The following is a 17,153-nucleotide window of genomic DNA, read 5'->3' as shown; positions in this document are numbered from 1 at the left end:
GGAGGACTTGGTCATTAGCAACTTCTGAAGCTACTACTTTCTGATTTACTACTTCTAACACTTCAAACTGGGATGTGTAACTGCGTGGAAGCAGCCTTTTCTAGCAGATGTTATCTATCTGACATCTTAGGGTGGAATAAATAATCAAAACTTATCCAGCATTAGCGAATATGCTGTCATTCTGTAATTCGCCTGTCATTCTTTTCAGTAATTAATAACGCTGTTTGTTCAGGGAGTTACCTTGCCTTTGCTGGGTAGTTATTCTACCTTTGCTATTCAGTCCTCTTTCCCGTGATCTCTGAGGGTCTAAAGTGTTGGCTGGAAAGTGTAGCACAGTGCTTTTATGTTCCTCTGAATCCTGCACCACCTAATCTGTTGCTTAGGCGAAGTCCTTGAGCGAAGACTTTTGCTAAGATTAAATATGTAAGTCTGTGCTTCTAAAAGTTATTGGAGAATGGAGCCGGCTTTGACGGTGTTCACACTTCAGAGAACTTGGAATATTCTGAGTTACATAACTCTCTTCAAGAACAAAAATAATTCCTCTGAGACTGTGTGGGCTGGAGGCTTGGGGCGTTGGTTTTTGTCTGAATTGTGCTTTGAAGTCGTTATCTGTTATTTTCACTTCTGTCTTCAGGTTCTGTCTCGGGCTCTGATGTACATTCCACAACTTGGGAAATATGCAGAGAGCATTTTGGAGAATGGGAGTAGCAGTGGAAGGAAACTTGCTAAACTTCAGAGAATCGCTCGACAGGCAGTAGCTGCCCTTTGTGCTCTGGGTGGCTTTAAGGAGACGATTAAAATAGGTTCTGAAGTTCAGGTAATTCAGTGCCATTCACACTTTATGCGTTACTTGAGAATTGGTGCCTTTGCCTGCATTGGCGTCCTTGTGAAGCAGCGTGCAGCTTGCGGGCGACTGTGAAGCAGTTTCAGTAACACTCGTGGAGATGCTGTTGTGTCTTATTCCGCTCTCCTGAAATACCCAGCTCTAATTGTGTGCTGAGTTGGTGCGTGGTGTTAAACACTCGGTGCTTCTTGATTGTGAAGCCTTACATCTTATGCAGACCTTCTTTGGTTGCAGGTTTTAGGTAAAGGAATAGCAGGAAGCATTGGAGTTGTGGCATCTATTAATGAACAAGAAGGTATAGCAACGGTCAAATTTCCACCTACCAGTATAGACAGTAGGAAGACCTCACAAGCATCAGACACATTAACTATTCCATTGTCTAGGCTCTGTGTTCCAAGATCTGAGGTACAGTAGTTTTAAGAATCCAATATTAAGTATAATACCAATGATTTAATTTTTGTCACAGCATACTGGCAATTAATATACAGCATGTAAAAAGCCTTTTTCATCTTTGATTAAAGATTATTTGTAAAGTTTGCTTTGTTATTTTAAACATATCTTAACAATATCTATATTTAAGTTCTCATTCAAGTAACATGGATATTCATCTTTTGGTGCTTAAAGATGTTCCATTGCATACTGTGTTGGGTTTTTTTTGTTTGTTTCTGTTTTTTCTGTTTTTTGCCTGCTGTTTGGTGCTGATTTTGTGATAGTACAAAATGAGAATTAACTCCAGGTAATGAAACGCCCTCATTTCTTAGAAACTAACTACTTGAATTTAACTTTTTACCGTGCCCCCCCACCATCAGGCATTGCCTCTTCATAAACTGTCCATTACTGAGAAGGTAGTACAGGCAGTCCAGTCCATGTTGCTTCCTCAGGAGGGAAGTCTATCTATTCACACCTCACTTCCTGCAACAGGAGATGGCTCAACTCCAGTAATGGCAGTGGTCCGGCTTCTTGCTGAAATAAGAACCAGGTGAGTCGTTGGGTTTTGTGCCGCACCCCAATATGTTTTGCTACTGTACACAAATGTTCAAAAAAATTGCATGGCTTCTTATTTTCTTCCTCTATTGACACTGATGTGGGAAGGCAGGGGCAAATGCAAAAATTCTTGTTTGCTGCCTTAAGTACATTTAGTGTCTGGATGTAGTTAAAATGAGTACCAAAAATAAAGTGCGTCCTGTAACACTGGCAATGCATTGAGCAAATGCTTCATAAAAGTAATTGCTGTGAAGCAGGGGAAAGCTGTCATTGTGGAAGTTCCAATGGATAGCTAAGCAAAGAGACAAAGCAATAGATCAGTCGGCGTGCTGTCTTTTGAAAATAGTCTTGAATTCCATACATGTAAAGGCAGTTTTGAATTCAGCCTACACTTTTGTAATGCTTTAAATGTATTATTTTTCCATTAAGAGCATGCCTGGTGATGGCTCAGCTGTTGGAAGACAGCTCATTTTGTGAAGAGTTCATTCAACAGTGTCCAGCTGCTGTAGAAGTTCTTAATTTGGTAGCGCAGGAGTGCAGCCCTGGTAGGTATTCAGCACGTTCTTGCAGCTTCACTGTTGTGTTCAGTTCAAAGACATAACAGCTTTGAAAATGATTGCAGTGTTTCGTCCTGCAGCTACGTAGAGGTTATGATAGCTAGCACGGTACAGCATGTCTTGTCATAGTTGCAGAGCTGTTAACCCAAGAGTAGCTAATAATCAGACTAAATCTTTAAACATGAGGCATAAACTTTAGGCCAGAACATGATTACACTGTACATCACAGAAGATGCAAGTCCTGGGACTAGCTCTCTACCACTATGCTTCTGAACCTTCTCCACCTTTCTAGCTTGCAGCATAATCGACTCTGTATTCCTTGACGTTATCATTTATATGTTTTCTTTTTATGACCTTTTTTGCTGTTTTTTGCAATGCTTTCTTATATTCCTTATCATTGAGCTCTTGATGTCCTTTCCTCTTGTTTAAGGATAAGCAGTGGGCCCAGCAGAAGCCTTAGTTCAAGGGCAAGTTTTAGGAACATGTGAGAGCCTTTCATTGGAGAAAAATTGGGAGAAGTGAAGGATGTTAGGGTAGGAACCAAGTGGGTTTCAGCGTGATCTGCAGTGTGAAAGGGAGCATACTGGTTTTTTGATAGTAGGCATAAATTCTTTTGGCTTCCTGCTTTTGCTGGGTCGTAAACTTGCTCTCTAAAATGAACTTTATATCTTAATTAACATAATAATGTCTTTGTTAACCAAATATGAATTAAACATGAGGAAAACAATTGTTTATATGCATTAGATTTTGTCTTTAATTTTGTTGATTAGGTAAGTGAGGCTATTTGTATAGATCTCTTAAAATGCAAATATCATGTTTGGTTTTATTTACCGATACCAAGATTGCATTGTTGGACTCAAATAACTAGATTTGCGTGGAACCTCAGGACTTGGTTTGGGTTTGTTGTTACAGGGGAGAGGCTCCTTGTTGTAGAAATGCAGTGTGAAAGGTTACGAATGTTGTATCGTGACTGTGCTCGACCTCCCCCTCCTCCTCTCCAAGCAGACAGAAGACAGGTGAGCACAGAAACAGTGCTGAGCCTTCGGCCCCTTGCAAACGAAGGCAGGCACTGAGTGCAGAGGGTCTGCCTGTGGGGTTGGAGCCAACCTGGTTGGATTCCTGTTTAAACATTCCATTTAACGTGAATTTCTGCAATGGGCTGTGGTTTGTTGTCATTGCAGTTGTGGCGTGTGTTTGTATTAAATGTGTGCTTCGTAAAAGAATGTGTCGTTGGATTTGAGTAGATGACTTCAGCTGTAGTTGGTAGAATAAAATGCTCTGTTCCTGTTTGTAGCCCAAAGAAATCACTTGGAGCCCATCAAGAGTGTTTCCTCCTGTGCGAGCGTGCATGTTTTCATCGCATCTCACAGCTGTGACCTTTTTGGCTGATCCTAGCGCGGGTGGGGGACTTCCCCGGGGCACGTTTATCTATGCCACCTCACCAGTTCCAGTACAGGTAAGAACTCTCCACTCTCCACAGTAGTTTGTGTCATTTGATATTCAGTAGTGCATGAAAAGAAAAAGAAAGGAAAAATAGAAATTTTTCTATGTTTTGTAAATATTTTTTAGAAAATTATTATTATTTTTATTTCTAGGCACCATCATTCTACTGGGAAATTGAAATAGTTTCCTATGGAGATACAGATGATGACACTGGACCAATAGTTTCATTTGGGTTTGCTACGGAAGCAGAAAAACGGGATGGTGCTTGGACAAACCCAGTGGGCACCTGTCTCTTTCACAAGTATGTTGCAGATGTACTTCAGAAATCCTGATCTTGCTCGTTTGTACATTTGTACTCTCCCTAGGGAGGAGTACTGTGAGCACAGTGTACTAGGCAACACGTACATTTTAATTGAAATGTTAAAATTATGAACTAGAATATCCCTTTATTTAAAAAAGGAGAGGTGAGTTGCCTTTTGTCAGTACCACAGCTCTCTAGACTTCAGCTGGTAGGGAGCTGGAACCCGTACTTGTTTCAGTGCCCTCTTTAACTTTTTTCTTGTGTTACCTCTTAGCAATGGGCGAGCAGTGCATTACAATGGCTCCAGCTTGCTGCAGTGGAAGAGTGTGAGATTGGATGTGACTCTTTCTCCTGGTACGTAAGAGTACAGTGAACTTGCTTATCTAGTAAATCAGAAAAGTCCCCTAAATGCAAGGGAAATGGTGGATAAGAAAACAGATTACATCCATGTTCTTCTTGTGATGATTATATTTTTCTACAGGTGATGTAGCAGGAATCGGATGGGAAAGAACAGAAGGAACTCCACCCCCTCCAGGGCAGCCAGCTAAAGGCAGAGTATATTTTACCTACTGTGGGCAGCGACTTGGGCCATATCTAGAAGATGTCTCTGGTGGAATGTGGCCAGTCGTCCACATCCAGAAAAAGGCAAGTTTTTAACAGAAATACGTTGCTTGATAGATACTCTTTCAGAAATATTAAAAACATTATATAGAAAGTATTGAGCCTGCTTATCTATTTATGGAAAAGGGGATTGATAGATTTCACCTTTATTGAGTGAGGTTGAGGTATTGCAGTACCCTTTCCGGTGTGCATATACGTTTTGCCGTTATTCCAGGACACTGACGTGCAGCTGGCTTGGTCAGATGGCATTGTTCTGTGCTAGCAGCCTTCCGTTAGCATTCCTTCCCAGCAGTGACCTTGCTTCCTTGAGGGAACTGGGCTTGTTCAGCCTGAAGAAGAGAAGGCTGCGAGGGGACCTTATAAATGCTTACAAATATCTGCAGGGTGGGTGTCAGGAGGATGGGGCCAAGCTCTTTTCAGTGGTGCCCAGCGACAGGACAAGGGGCAATGGGCACAAACTGAGGCACAGGAAGTTCCATCTGAACATGAGGAAGAACTTCTTCCCTCTGAGGGTGATGGAGCCCTGGCCCAGGCTGCCCAGGGAGGTTGTGGAGTCTCCTTCTCTGGAGATATTCAAGACCCACCTGGACAAGGTCCTGTGCAGCTTGCTGTAGGTGACCCTGCTTCAGCAGGAGGGTTGGACTAGATGACCCACAGAGGTCCCTTCCAACCCCTACTATTCTGTGATTCTGTGATTCTGCTTCAAAGTATGCGAGCTGTGTATGCTGGATGCTGAAGCTAGAAAAAAGGAAAGTTCAAAGTTTGTGTTCAGCAGCTTGATACTTTCCCTGCTGCATCCAGTTTTATAGGTAGCAGTGCTGGGGAGAGCTGTGTGGCGTGGAGATGCGATGAGTTTATCTCTTTGGCTGAGTTTTTAAAAAGGGCGAAGAGAAAGATGAAAACAATCCACAGCTGATCTGAATGCTTTTATGTACATCTTCTTCTAGAACACAAAAGTCCGTGCTAACTTTGGATCTCGCCAATTTGCCTATGCTGAAGGACAGGCTCACAGGAATGCTGCTGATCTGTGTATTGACCTCGCCGAAGAAATAAGTGCCAACTTTGAAGCATTGCCTTTTGCCATGGCTTCTGATAGCGATAACGATGCTGGCACCAGCATAGCTTCTGATCCTGGGACCCATGGACCTCCTTGTAGAATTGCTGCTGTTGCTACGGCTCAACAACGTAAATTGATGATTAACATTTTCTTTAAAAATCTCTTTCGGGAGAAATTACAGTCAGTTAAATAGAATTTAAGCACATTCTGGCTGCAGTTTTAGGTACTGCCTAGTAAGGTAAAGCCATACAACGAGCATTGTCAAATACATGCTTATTTAATTGTAGATAAGGAAATTAAAAAAAAGTCTAACTTTGGTCTTCCTTTATATGGATGCACAAATTATTCTCAACTAATGCAACTACAATGAGAAATTATCTTACTGGGGCTTTGACTACAATAAGATGTTACAGTTGATTGATTCAGCCAGTTGGTTATGCTATGTCAAAATGCATTGTATTCCCACAGACTGATTGGAGAACATGGAATGAATGCAAAATATCTCAAAAGCCTCACGGAGTGTTTTTGCATGCCTTCTCGTGCATTATGATTCATTATTTCCATGTGTGTTTTGCAGAATATGACAGTGACACATCTTGCCACTACAAAATGGAACTAAGCTATGAGAACTTTATCACTTCGGGCCCTGATCCGCATCCCCCACCTATTGCAGATGATGAAAGTGACGATGATGATGACGACGACATTCCCAGGGTGAGGAACCTGGCAAGTTCTGCCTGCTATAACTTGTAGACTAAACACAGATCTTGGAATTCAGATTTTTAAGTTTGCCACACAAGGGTTTTCCATGCTTCCTTAAAGAAAATGTAGCTGTTGTTAACTTTTCTGTCTTCTTGGTGTTCTAAATAACTTTTGTCTTTGTAGGAAGATCACTATGCCCTGTTGGTTAAAGCCTGGGAAACGAAAGTTTTCCCTACAATTAGAAGAAGATTCCGTAATGAGGCTGAGAGGAAGTCTGGGTTGGATCAGATCAAAGGAGCTTTACAGTTAGGTATGGCTATGTTTATTTCCGTGCATGTGGTTTTATACGATGTGCAGGAAGAGTGAAGACAACGCCTGTATTTCGTTTATGTTTTACTGTATTCAGGGCTTGGAAAATTTAAATCAAAGAAAAAAAAATTCACTTGCTGTTTTTGTCAAGTGCTTAGAATTTGGTTTGGGGCCATGATTTTTCTTTAACACTTTTACTTAAGTTGGACTATTTATATAGGGAAAATGACTTTAGAAATAGCAGCAGAATTCGTTGTGCTGCTGTGGTGTGGATACAGAAATACTTTTGAATAGTAGTTTAGGAAGAAATTGTCTACATGCGTTTTCTGTCTATGACTATATCAAGGCAAAACTTCTGAGGAACACCTTAATAAGGGGGGATTTGTAAATGAATACAGTTTCTAGCAAGACGACCTGTTTGCGGGAAAGTCACAATAAGAATAAAATAAGAATTCTGAGCCCTCATGGGAAGCGTACAAGTGTCTCTCAGGAAAGCTCCACTCTCTATCTATCAGCCTGATTGAAAGAATATTTAAGTAATTAGATAGCTTATCTGCTTATGATGTTAATAAGAGTAAGGACTTATTTCAAGTGGCTGGGGAAAATAACAAGCACTCCCTTCTGTCTACCAGGAATGGTTGATATAGCACGACAAACTGTGGAATTCCTCTACGAGGAAAACGGTGGCATCCCAAGAGACCTCTACCTTCCTACTATCGAGGATATCAAAGATGAGGCAAACAAATTTACGATCGATAAAGTACGAAAAGGTAAGGTCAGGGAAAAGAAAAGCTAAGGGGCTCTGGTACTTCGGGTCTACTGCATAAACCGTCACTCTGAGGAGTATGCTGTACCTTAAATAACGTGTTGTCCCTTTCTGGCCAGGTCTCACAGTGGTGACTCGCTCTCCTGACAGTAACAACGTCACCAGTAGTGCTGTTGGAACAGCTTTACCCAAGTTTGCTATTCGTGGGATGCTGAAGACGTTCGGTCTTCATGGTGTTGTTCTGGATGTCGATTCAGTGAGTAAAGACATACTGGGAGGGCTTTTAATGCATCGGCATCGCGTATCTGTGAGCAGATATGGTCAGTTGTACTCAACTGCTTAGAATGCTGATTTGGTGCTCTTTTTGAAAGAAAAAAGAGGATTGTTACTGTGTTTATTGACAGTGTTGATTTTGGTGTTCCAGGTAAATGAACTGGTGCAAGTAGAGACGTATCTCAGAAGTGAGGGAGTTCTGGTGAGATACTGGTATCCTATTGACATGTTGGAAAGACCACCTGCTGGTTACAGGAGGACTGCAACCAACGGGCTAGTTACGCTGGATAACACCAACATCCAAATTCACAGGTGAAAAAGAAGTGTGGTTAGAAGGCAATTTGTGTTGTCTGACTTGATCTGTAGCATTTCCCCTAGCACAGTTACCCACTGCGAGCTTATGCTGAGCAGTCGTAGTCTTCTGAATCGCGTTGTGGCTGTTGGATTAAAGCTGACAAAGATTCATGTTTTAATGGGTAGTGGAATTTTGATTTTTTTTTTGTAATGAATTGGTTATGATTGTCTTGTTGGAAGGATTTTAGTCATGTGAAAGTGTTTTTGTATGCGCTGGTCTGACAGGTACCTTCCTTGGAGCTTGGGTTTCTTGTCACTATCTGAAAGCTCAAGAACTCTCAACTGAGTTTGTGGAGAGTTGGCTTCTAATTCAGGTGCCTTAATTTGGTACCAGAATGAGATGGGCTGGGTGCTGTCTGAAGAGAATAAGAAAGATTTGGGTCTCCTTGAACCTTTGAGATAATTAGGTATATATTTTTAGATTCAGGGGCAGGTTGCTGGATATAGCTTATTTTAAGAGTGGTGAAGCAATTTTTTTGTTCTGATGTTTGTGTTTTCTAGAGAGCTTTTGCGAAGTGAAGCTTCTCTGGCCAAGCTCTACTGCCGTATGGCTCTCCTCAATATTTTTGCCCCCAAATCTCCGCACATGTTCACTCGTCTGTTTCATATCCCTGCTATCCGGGATATCACTCTGGAGCACCTGCAGTTGCTATCCAACCAACTTCTTGCGCCACCTCTTCCTGGTAAACACCAATTTTTATCACAGCTCTTTTTTGGTACAATAGTTTTCTGGGAACAAAAAAACCTAATGAGTTTGGCATGTATTGATTGAGTAGTTAATAATGATGGTATTTGAAAAATGGTCTCAATGGACTCCTGACCTTAGAGATGGGGTAGTAAACCTAAACTCTTGCCAATGATCTGATTAAAAGTGTTGAAGAGAGTTTAGAGTCCCTCCTAAGATTCCATTCCGTGTGCTTCTAGCCCTTTGTCGTCAGTGGTCTTCTGTTTGTGGTGGGGGGAAGTATCCAAATGGGGTATTTGTAAGAAATTGAGAATGTTTTGTAGTTCGAAACAAGGGTAGTAAAACTAAATGCCAGTTGGGGGTCTCAGTTTTCAAAATTCAACTCTTCTTCATTTCACGAAGTGGTTTGTCCTTTTCCTACTGGAATCACAGATCTGGTTAGAGAATGTATGTGCTGAATCATGGAAAAGAATCTTTGGCTAATTCAAGTGAGTGTTAACAAAGACAATTATTGTGACAAAGCTATCCTGCATGCAAAGAAATGTGTGTAATGTGGCTGGAGCATAAGGAGGAATTAGGAAGTATTAAATATAGGCTATTAATAATTGAAAGTCATTATTTACCATTGGAAAGAGTCCTGTTCCCTCCTCCAGTTACTTTGAAACTTGGCTACCTCTAACAGATGCTGCATTGTAAAAGATCCCCTTGCAGAGTACAGCACTACTTTGCATGGCTTTGAGAATAATTTTACAAGCTTTTATTTAGTTTTTCCTCTTTAAAATATGTCTAATTCAAGCCCTGCTAATACGTACAGTTACCAAACTGGCATTTTGGTGAATTGCCCACTCGTGTACTGCACTTTGTCTTTCTTTGACTTCTCCCATTAGCTCTGGAACGGCAGCCATGAGATGTCGGGGCTTGCGACCTGCTCGGGGCCACCCAAAAGCTGTCTTGTTCATATATGGAGAAAGCTTGGGAACAGTTAAAGCCGCTTTCACCTTATCAAGAATGGGTGGGGAAGAGAGCGCTTCTGGTCACTTCTTCTCATTGTGCTTACGCAGTGAAATGAAATATGCCTGCCTTGGTGACAAAGTGAGGTGTGAACCCCCAGCTCTGCGGAGGAATGACAGACCTCCCTAAGGGCTGGCTGAAGGCAGGGGAAGAATACAGCTGGCATTTCGAGGGCCATCCCGTCTGCAGCCAGCCGTGTCAGGGTGCGAGCCTGGTGTTGCACAGATCCTTTCTACTGCTCACCTTTGGGAAGAGGTTTGCCCTTGCTCAGGAGTGAAAAATAGAGGCTTGTAATCTTGCAAGTGTTTTACAACTTCTCTTCCCACCGTCTGTTTCGCAGGCTGCATAAACGTGTTGAAGTGATCTCCACATTTCTCCTGTCCTACTTGTTATTGCAGATGGAACGATCAGTTCAAGTTCTATTCTTTTGGCCCAGTCCCTGCAACACTGCGTCCATTCCCAGAACTGTGCCGCCACAGACCTCTTCTACCAGGGCAATTCGCAAGCCATCAGAGAGTGGCTGACTGTCGCCATTACTCGGACACTGCACCAGGGAGAGGAGAGTCTGTTAGACCTCACGAAACAGATCTGCTCCTTCTTGCAGGTAAAATACTTAGGAATGTTTTATGAGCAGTGTTGTTTTTCCTGCTAAGGAGCCCTTGCTTTACGTGTGATTCTAACTTCCACAATACTGTCCCTCACACCGAGTTGTTTCTCCGGTTGGATCGTATTTCTATTCTGATCATAGCGGGCACACTGAAAACACAAGCAATAGCAATACTCTGGGTGGTGTTAAAATGAGATGGCCTCACGCTATGTCATTATTTGCAATGCTCTGTTTCTGAAGAAAGAAGAGGGAGGTGGTTTGCTGCTGCACGGGGGCTTTCATTATGAAATGTTACGTTACAGACGGCACCAGAACAGTTTCCTGCTGAAGAATTCCCAATTTCAGAATCCAAAGTCAATATGGATGTTAATTTTCCTGGGGCTGCATTTGTAATCGTGTCCTGTAAGGAAAGCCAGTCTGGATTCCGCAAAGAGTAAGTGACTGAGGGACCGAGAGTGGCAAAGATTAAGGATGTGCTGATGAGCCTCTGTGAACCCTGAGTATGTAGTTGCTGATTTTTTATTTTTTTTTTTTAAATTTTTCTCTTCTCAGAGACTCATTTTCTGGGTGGTGGGAGAAAGACTGCAGAGCGTTTCGTCTCTCTGTGATTAGGTTGGGATTTTAGTAGCTAGTTACCATCTAACCAAACTGTTCTTGCTCCTCTCCTAGTTCATCCCTGTATAAAGCTCCTTGGGCTCGAGTGCTTGTCTACGGGCTCGGGCATAAAGTGAAAAGGAACGGTCAGCTAAACCTGATTGAAGCAGTGTGCTATCCTCGAGATGCCTCTCCAACCAACACAGGCCTAACACCGCCCCCAACAACCAATCAGTACCCTTCGGTCATCACCCCGACAGACAAGGTCCACATCAAACTAGGTAAAAAAACAAAGCAAAACAAAAAAACCCACCCAAACCCTTTTCGACTGTGTTCTCGGGAGTGAGACAGGCATCTTCACTGCCTCCGTAGGAGCCTCCGATGTTGTCACAGTCCCACCGTTGGTTATGACAGTATTTTTGTACAAGGTATGAAGAAATGTGTCCTAGCAGAAATACGCAATCGTTCTTAGCCAAGAGAGCGTGGTTTTATAAACGCTGGGAGCTAGCTGACTCTGATTTTGTTAGTTCTGTTCAATATGTCAGGATCTGCTTTTCTTTCTGATTTTTGTGTTCCGGGAGTGCACAAAGTAGTATTTTTTAAGATTTCTACAGTGTTCAAGTTGGTGCTATTGCTGTGTTTCAGATGGAGATTAAGGTTTTTTTTTTGCTTTTGTAGGTGATTGTGGGGCCCTTTAAAATGCAGAGTAATATATATGCAGTGTAGTCCTACCTAGGTCACCCCAGCTTCTCCAGCAAGAGCAATCATTAATATTCTTTTCACTCTTCCAGCCTAAGGGCAGAGGCGATGGGATTTTTTCAGAGCAGTGAAGGTGACTGAGGGCAGTAAGGTCTTAAAACTTTCCATTGGAGGTCCTGAAGTTCTGCTGAACTGCAACATCTCTGATGTTTTTCTCAATACTGATCAGACACATCATGCTACAGTTAAATGATTTTGTGAAAGTCCTGTATGTATTTTGATATGTACCAGCTAAAAATAGTTGTATTTCCTACGTCATGTAAATAGTGTTATCTGTACATTTATGATTATAGATTATATCAGCTTATTATAGATAAACATTCCTGTTTGCTTATTACGAGGTACTTAGTAAAGAAAATTCTCACTTAGCATGAATTTAGCCTCAAAAAGATCCTAAAGGAGACGTTACTGCTTTTACTTTACAAGCGCCTAGAGTCACGATAAGTATTTTCTTTGACTTTTTCGCGTAGGAGTATCTCCTCCTCCTGGAGCTGTCTTGGTCTTGCATTCTCTTCCCCTTGAATTCCCCCTGGCCATGGCCTTCACAGAACAGCTGTTAACCTGGAAATTGGAAGATGGGGATGGAAAATCGGAAGACGAACTGGATACTATTCCTGCTTCAGTTCTCTTGCAAGTAGTGGAATTTTTAGGTGAGAATGCGGTATTTACTTAGTAATGAGCACCAACAACGTGCTGGCTCAGATGGAGAGTTTAGGAAAAAAAAGAAAAATTAGTCACAAAGTATTTCTGAGCTCTTCTGTTGTATTGAAATTTTCCTAAAACTCCAGAATTTTTCTGTTGATATGTAGTTCTTCGAAGAGCCTTCCTGTCTTTCTTACTGCTGACATACAGCCCTTGAAATTACCTTTTCTTGGGCTTTTTTTAATGTTACTGTTGCAACCGCTGTTATAAAGCTGCTAACAGTGAAATACTGCTGATGCCCGTGTCTTGCCTTCCACACGCAGGGAACTTTCTCTGGACAACTGACATGGCAGCGTACGTGAAGGAATTAATATTTCATCTCTTGGCTGAGTTGCTCCGCAAAATTCACAATCTGGAGCAGAAAAAAAATCCGGCAGGATTGTCGTCTTCTATTGCCCTTCAGCTGAATCCCTGCCTGGCTATGCTCATGGCCCTGCAGTCAGAACTTCACAAGCTGTACGATGAGGAAACACAGAACTGGGTGTCTGGAAACGCGTGCGGTGGCTCTGGCGTTGGAGCGGCTGACCAAGGAAGATTTACAACATACTTTCATGCTCTGATGGAAGTCTGCCTGGCTGTAGCAGAAGTAACCCTACCCATCAACATGAGTGTAACAACGAATGTGATGTCTTCAACGAGCGCCCCAAATCTTAGTGACTCTTCCTCCTCATCTTCGTCTTCTCCGGGACAGACACCACAGAGTCCGAGCTTGCTGTCCAAGAGGAAGAAGGTCAAAATGAAGCGGGAGAAGACGTCGTCTTCAGGCAAACGGTCTTCATCCAGAGCAGCTGAAACAGATGCTGCGATCCTCAGTATAGGAGGGAGCAAGCCTGAGGATATGTTATGGTTTCATAGAGCACTGACTCTGCTTATAATTCTCAGACACCTAACTAAAAAGGATCCCCAAGGACTGGGTGTGACAAATGACGCTGTAGCAGATGCCTGTCAAGCGCTAGTAGGTCCCACGGCTCACAGCCGCTTGCTTGTCATCTCGGGAATACCAACGCACTTGGAGGAGAGCACTGTCAGAAGCGCGATCAGAAAGGCCTGCAACGCGCATGGTGGAGTCTTCAAAGACGAGATCTACATCCCTTTGCAGGAAGAGGATCCCAAAAAAATCAAGGACAAAGCAGAAGGAGGAGAATGCAGAACGGAGCTGGAAAAACCGACTGTTTCAAGCAGTGCAGACAGTTTGGATATCAGCAGCTCTAGCAGCGTCACGCCTGCCATGAGCGTTAGCGCTTCAGCGTCTACGAGCCAGGCTTCCCTCTGCAGCTCGCAGGGTATATCTCGGACCGTTAGTGATATCTCCGTTGACCAGTTTCAAGCTGGCCTGGAACTGGCCATCCCACCAGGACTGCTAGAACCACACGTTGTTTCCAGCCAGGAGAGTCTGGATCTCTCGCACTGCAGTACTGGAAGCCTCGGCAGCCTTGGCAGCCTCGGGGAACCGCTCGACAACGTGGAAACGGCGTCTGTGTCGGACGTTGGATCGATGTACACAGTCACGTCTCTGGACAACCAGCCGCTTCTGTCGCGGCCCATCAAAGGTTTTGCTGTAGTGGAGGTAATGGCCTGCAGTCGGGAGAGGGTGCCTTTTGCGTCAGCTCTTTCTGAAAGAGTGAGATCCACTCCTAGTAACTTTTTTTTAACCTCTGGCTTTGAGAAATACTGCACTCTGTGGTTCGTGTGTAACACCGTGGTCTGACTGTTAAGGAAAGACGTGCTATATGTTTTCTTCTATAAAGATTCTTCTGCTCGACTGAGGCCACAGCTTGGAGGGTGAAAGGTGTTGTTAGCAAGGTGTAGCTTGGCACAGGTCACGGGTGCAGAGGAAATGCGTGTCGATGTGCACGCGAGACTAAGGAGACCGGGAGTCCTCGGCTTGGACAGGATGGCTGAGGAGCACAGCACTTTGTTCTCCAGTGACTTTCTCTGTACCATGCACAGTCTGAGAAGTCTCTCGAAGGACAGAGGGGACCTAGCAGTGGAGTTATCAAGTACCAAGTCTGAAACAGAAGGAAGTACTCTTGCATGGTCCAAGTTGTAGAGCTCATTGCAGCAAGGTGTTGCGGAAGCCAAGAGTAGAAATGAATTCACAGGGATGAAGTTCATGGAGGGTGTGCAAGTTGTAGCTATTAAGCACAGCAGTCAATGCAGCCTTCGACTTAGGAAATCTTTAAACTGCCGATTTCTGGAGGCTGAGACAGTGTGTAAAGGAAAAGGTCTACTCGTTTCCTCTTCCATGTAACCTTCTTCAGAGGTTTGCTACTGGCCACTGCTGGAGGTTAATTGAGAGATAGGTGGCCCTCTGGTTTGACCAGCAAGGCAATTATTTAATGTTTAATGACTACATTTTCAATCTTCAGATTCCTCTATAAAGTTACTCTAGAAGTGATGATAAATTTTGTTGAAGTCTGGTTCCAAATTAATTTTTAAAAGCGTTGTGGGTGGTTGTTTTTGATGCCAGATCATTCCGGGCTTCCAGCTGTGCACAAGAACCCTTTCTGGCTGGTGTCAGACTAACTGCATGCTGCAGATTTAGCAGCAGCTTGCAAAAGCACAGCCGTCTCTGATAGCCTGTGAACGCAGAGAGATGTTTTTGCGTAGTCTGGGATTGTATCAGGTTCCCTTTTAGAAGAAAATCAGCTTATTCAGATAGAAAATCTTCAGTTGCTATTCTTAAGCTATTAATTGACGTGAAGAAACCAGAGTTTAAATAAACCATAAAGTGCGTACAGAAAGCTGTCAACATGTTCACATTGAAACCTACTCCACGTCTGCAGCCGCCCTGGTAATGATGCTCGGTGGTTATTCTCGGAATCAAAGGAAGTTATTGTTCCCGTTCCCAGTTTGCGTAGCTGAGACTTGAAGGCCTGTGCTAATTTAGACACATTTTTCTAAACGAGCAATCGAAGCAAGGACAGCAGAGTTGCAAATAACGACAGGTTACCTGTCTGGAACTTTCAGCTGCTTATTTGATATTTCTAAGGGCTGTCTGCAGACCAAGAAGTGGAATAGCTGGTCCAGAGCTGTGCCTGGTAACTTGCAGCATGGTGATTTCAGTGGCCAGATGTTCCTAGAAAGGAAGTCTTCTAGGCTGAACCTGAAGTCTGGTATCCAATTATTGATGTAGAAGACTATTAGGAGAGATGCAGTAGTGACTGCGTGGGGACGGGAGAGAGCGTAAGACCCGTATTCGTGTTAGTGGAAGTGAACTTGTTTTGTCAGGATTCCTGTTAACTAATTTCATTATTTGTACAGATAAGGTCGAGAGCTAAAATAGAGAAGATCCGAGCCAGTCTATTTAATAGTAGCGATCTCATTGGTTTGTCAAGTCTGGATGGTGAAGATGAACTGATGGAAATGTCAACTGAAGAGATTTTAACTGTTTCTACTGTAAATCAGAGTTTATTTGACACACAAGGGAGCCCAGCACTAGAAGATTATTTCAATGATAAGTCAATAAAAGGTATGTGGCTTTCCTATCGCCAGATATCGCACCTGTATTTTGGGGGGACATACGGGGCTCAGGTTCTCCTTGCAGCTGTGAATTCAGTGTGACTCATGAAATGACGTCTGACAGCGAGGGGAGCCAGGGAGCGTTTCAAAGCAAGTGTCCTCCCTCTCCTCAGTGGGCGAGCAGCTATTTGCAATCTGAACATTGCTCAGCTGTCCTAACAGCTACTCAAACAGTAAAAAAACCAAACCAACGAACAAAAAACCCCCCAAAACTTCCCCACCAATCCAAATAACTACTGAGACGTTTAGTGGCTCTTCTGAGAAAATAGCCACTGTAATAATTTACCATTGTCAGACATAGCATAATTTTAGAGAAGAAACTGTTGAAGTAGAACAGCTAGTAATTTATATTCTCAAACAGTGTGAAAGCTTTACAGACCCTAATCCACCTGGAATGGGACAGAATCCTGAACCAGGGGACAGGGCAGGATAATATTTGGAGGAAGTTCAGCTGACTGCTAGTTCAATTGGTAGCTGTTGGTGTGTACCTACATAACATAATCTTGATGCTGGTATCATTAATAATCTAGTTTTTTTCATTACTACTACAGTCACTCAAATCATAATTACAGTGTGTGGCCAAAACAGGAGAAGGCATTCAATTCTCTGCCATAAATGGGGGTATTAAAAAGCTCAGGTCTGCTAGTAGAATTTTTCCAAGTGATTTTTCTCTCTCGGAGCAAGTGGCGTGTGATACAATATTTTAGCTGAATGCAAAATGTTTTTTCACGTTTCACATTTCAAATTCTAATTCACGGTTCTCATGGTATTTTGTACCATGTTGCATTTTTTTTTTTAATTAGGTGAGAAATTGGTCCCGGGCGCTCGGGAAGTCCTCACAGAAATATTTAAAAGCTGCGTCCATTCGGAGCAAATGCTGAGCCTAACTCCGGCGAAACCCATTAAGGTTGCTGATATCTATCTCAGTAAAGAGCAGATCAATTCTCAGACTCCTGGAAACCTCCTTCACGTGTTCTTCACAAATGTCCGCCCTCCAAAGAAAGTGCTGGAGGACCAGCTTACTCAGGTAGTGCTTTGGAAACGATTTTCAGCACCTTTTTG

The 17,153-nt window shown here is 42.9% G+C and overlaps 1 protein-coding gene across 4 annotated transcripts in view; it reads left to right on the top strand.

Moving 5' to 3' along the window:
* Positions 1 to 17,153, top strand: part of HECTD4 (HECT domain E3 ubiquitin protein ligase 4) — a 77,765-nt gene that overhangs the window by 46,954 nt on the left and 13,658 nt on the right. For all 4 annotated transcript variants that reach the window (XM_075434501.1, XM_075434499.1, XM_075434500.1 and 1 more), the window contains exons 41-63: positions 635 to 817; positions 1,079 to 1,249; positions 1,654 to 1,823; positions 2,258 to 2,373; positions 3,298 to 3,401; positions 3,680 to 3,841; positions 3,981 to 4,129; positions 4,404 to 4,483; positions 4,611 to 4,774; positions 5,698 to 5,935; positions 6,385 to 6,521; positions 6,693 to 6,819; positions 7,451 to 7,588; positions 7,704 to 7,840; positions 8,009 to 8,169; positions 8,713 to 8,894; positions 10,306 to 10,511; positions 10,817 to 10,947; positions 11,184 to 11,389; positions 12,338 to 12,517; positions 12,833 to 14,136; positions 15,834 to 16,041; positions 16,895 to 17,118. In XM_075434501.1, the coding sequence (XP_075290616.1) occupies positions 635 to 817; positions 1,079 to 1,249; positions 1,654 to 1,823; positions 2,258 to 2,373; positions 3,298 to 3,401; positions 3,680 to 3,841; positions 3,981 to 4,129; positions 4,404 to 4,483; positions 4,611 to 4,774; positions 5,698 to 5,935; positions 6,385 to 6,521; positions 6,693 to 6,819; positions 7,451 to 7,588; positions 7,704 to 7,840; positions 8,009 to 8,169; positions 8,713 to 8,894; positions 10,306 to 10,511; positions 10,817 to 10,947; positions 11,184 to 11,389; positions 12,338 to 12,517; positions 12,833 to 14,136; positions 15,834 to 16,041; positions 16,895 to 17,118 (4,878 nt within the window). The remainder of the gene's footprint in view (positions 1 to 634; positions 818 to 1,078; positions 1,250 to 1,653; positions 1,824 to 2,257; positions 2,374 to 3,297; positions 3,402 to 3,679; positions 3,842 to 3,980; positions 4,130 to 4,403; positions 4,484 to 4,610; positions 4,775 to 5,697; positions 5,936 to 6,384; positions 6,522 to 6,692; positions 6,820 to 7,450; positions 7,589 to 7,703; positions 7,841 to 8,008; positions 8,170 to 8,712; positions 8,895 to 10,305; positions 10,512 to 10,816; positions 10,948 to 11,183; positions 11,390 to 12,337; positions 12,518 to 12,832; positions 14,137 to 15,833; positions 16,042 to 16,894; positions 17,119 to 17,153) is intronic.

Source organism: Opisthocomus hoazin, chromosome 13, assembly GCF_030867145.1.
Source record: "Opisthocomus hoazin isolate bOpiHoa1 chromosome 13, bOpiHoa1.hap1, whole genome shotgun sequence".
NCBI classification, from domain to species: Eukaryota; Metazoa; Chordata; class Aves; order Opisthocomiformes; family Opisthocomidae; genus Opisthocomus; species Opisthocomus hoazin.
Note: the sequence above shows the minus strand (reverse complement) of the source record. Positions and strands in the feature narration are given on the sequence as shown.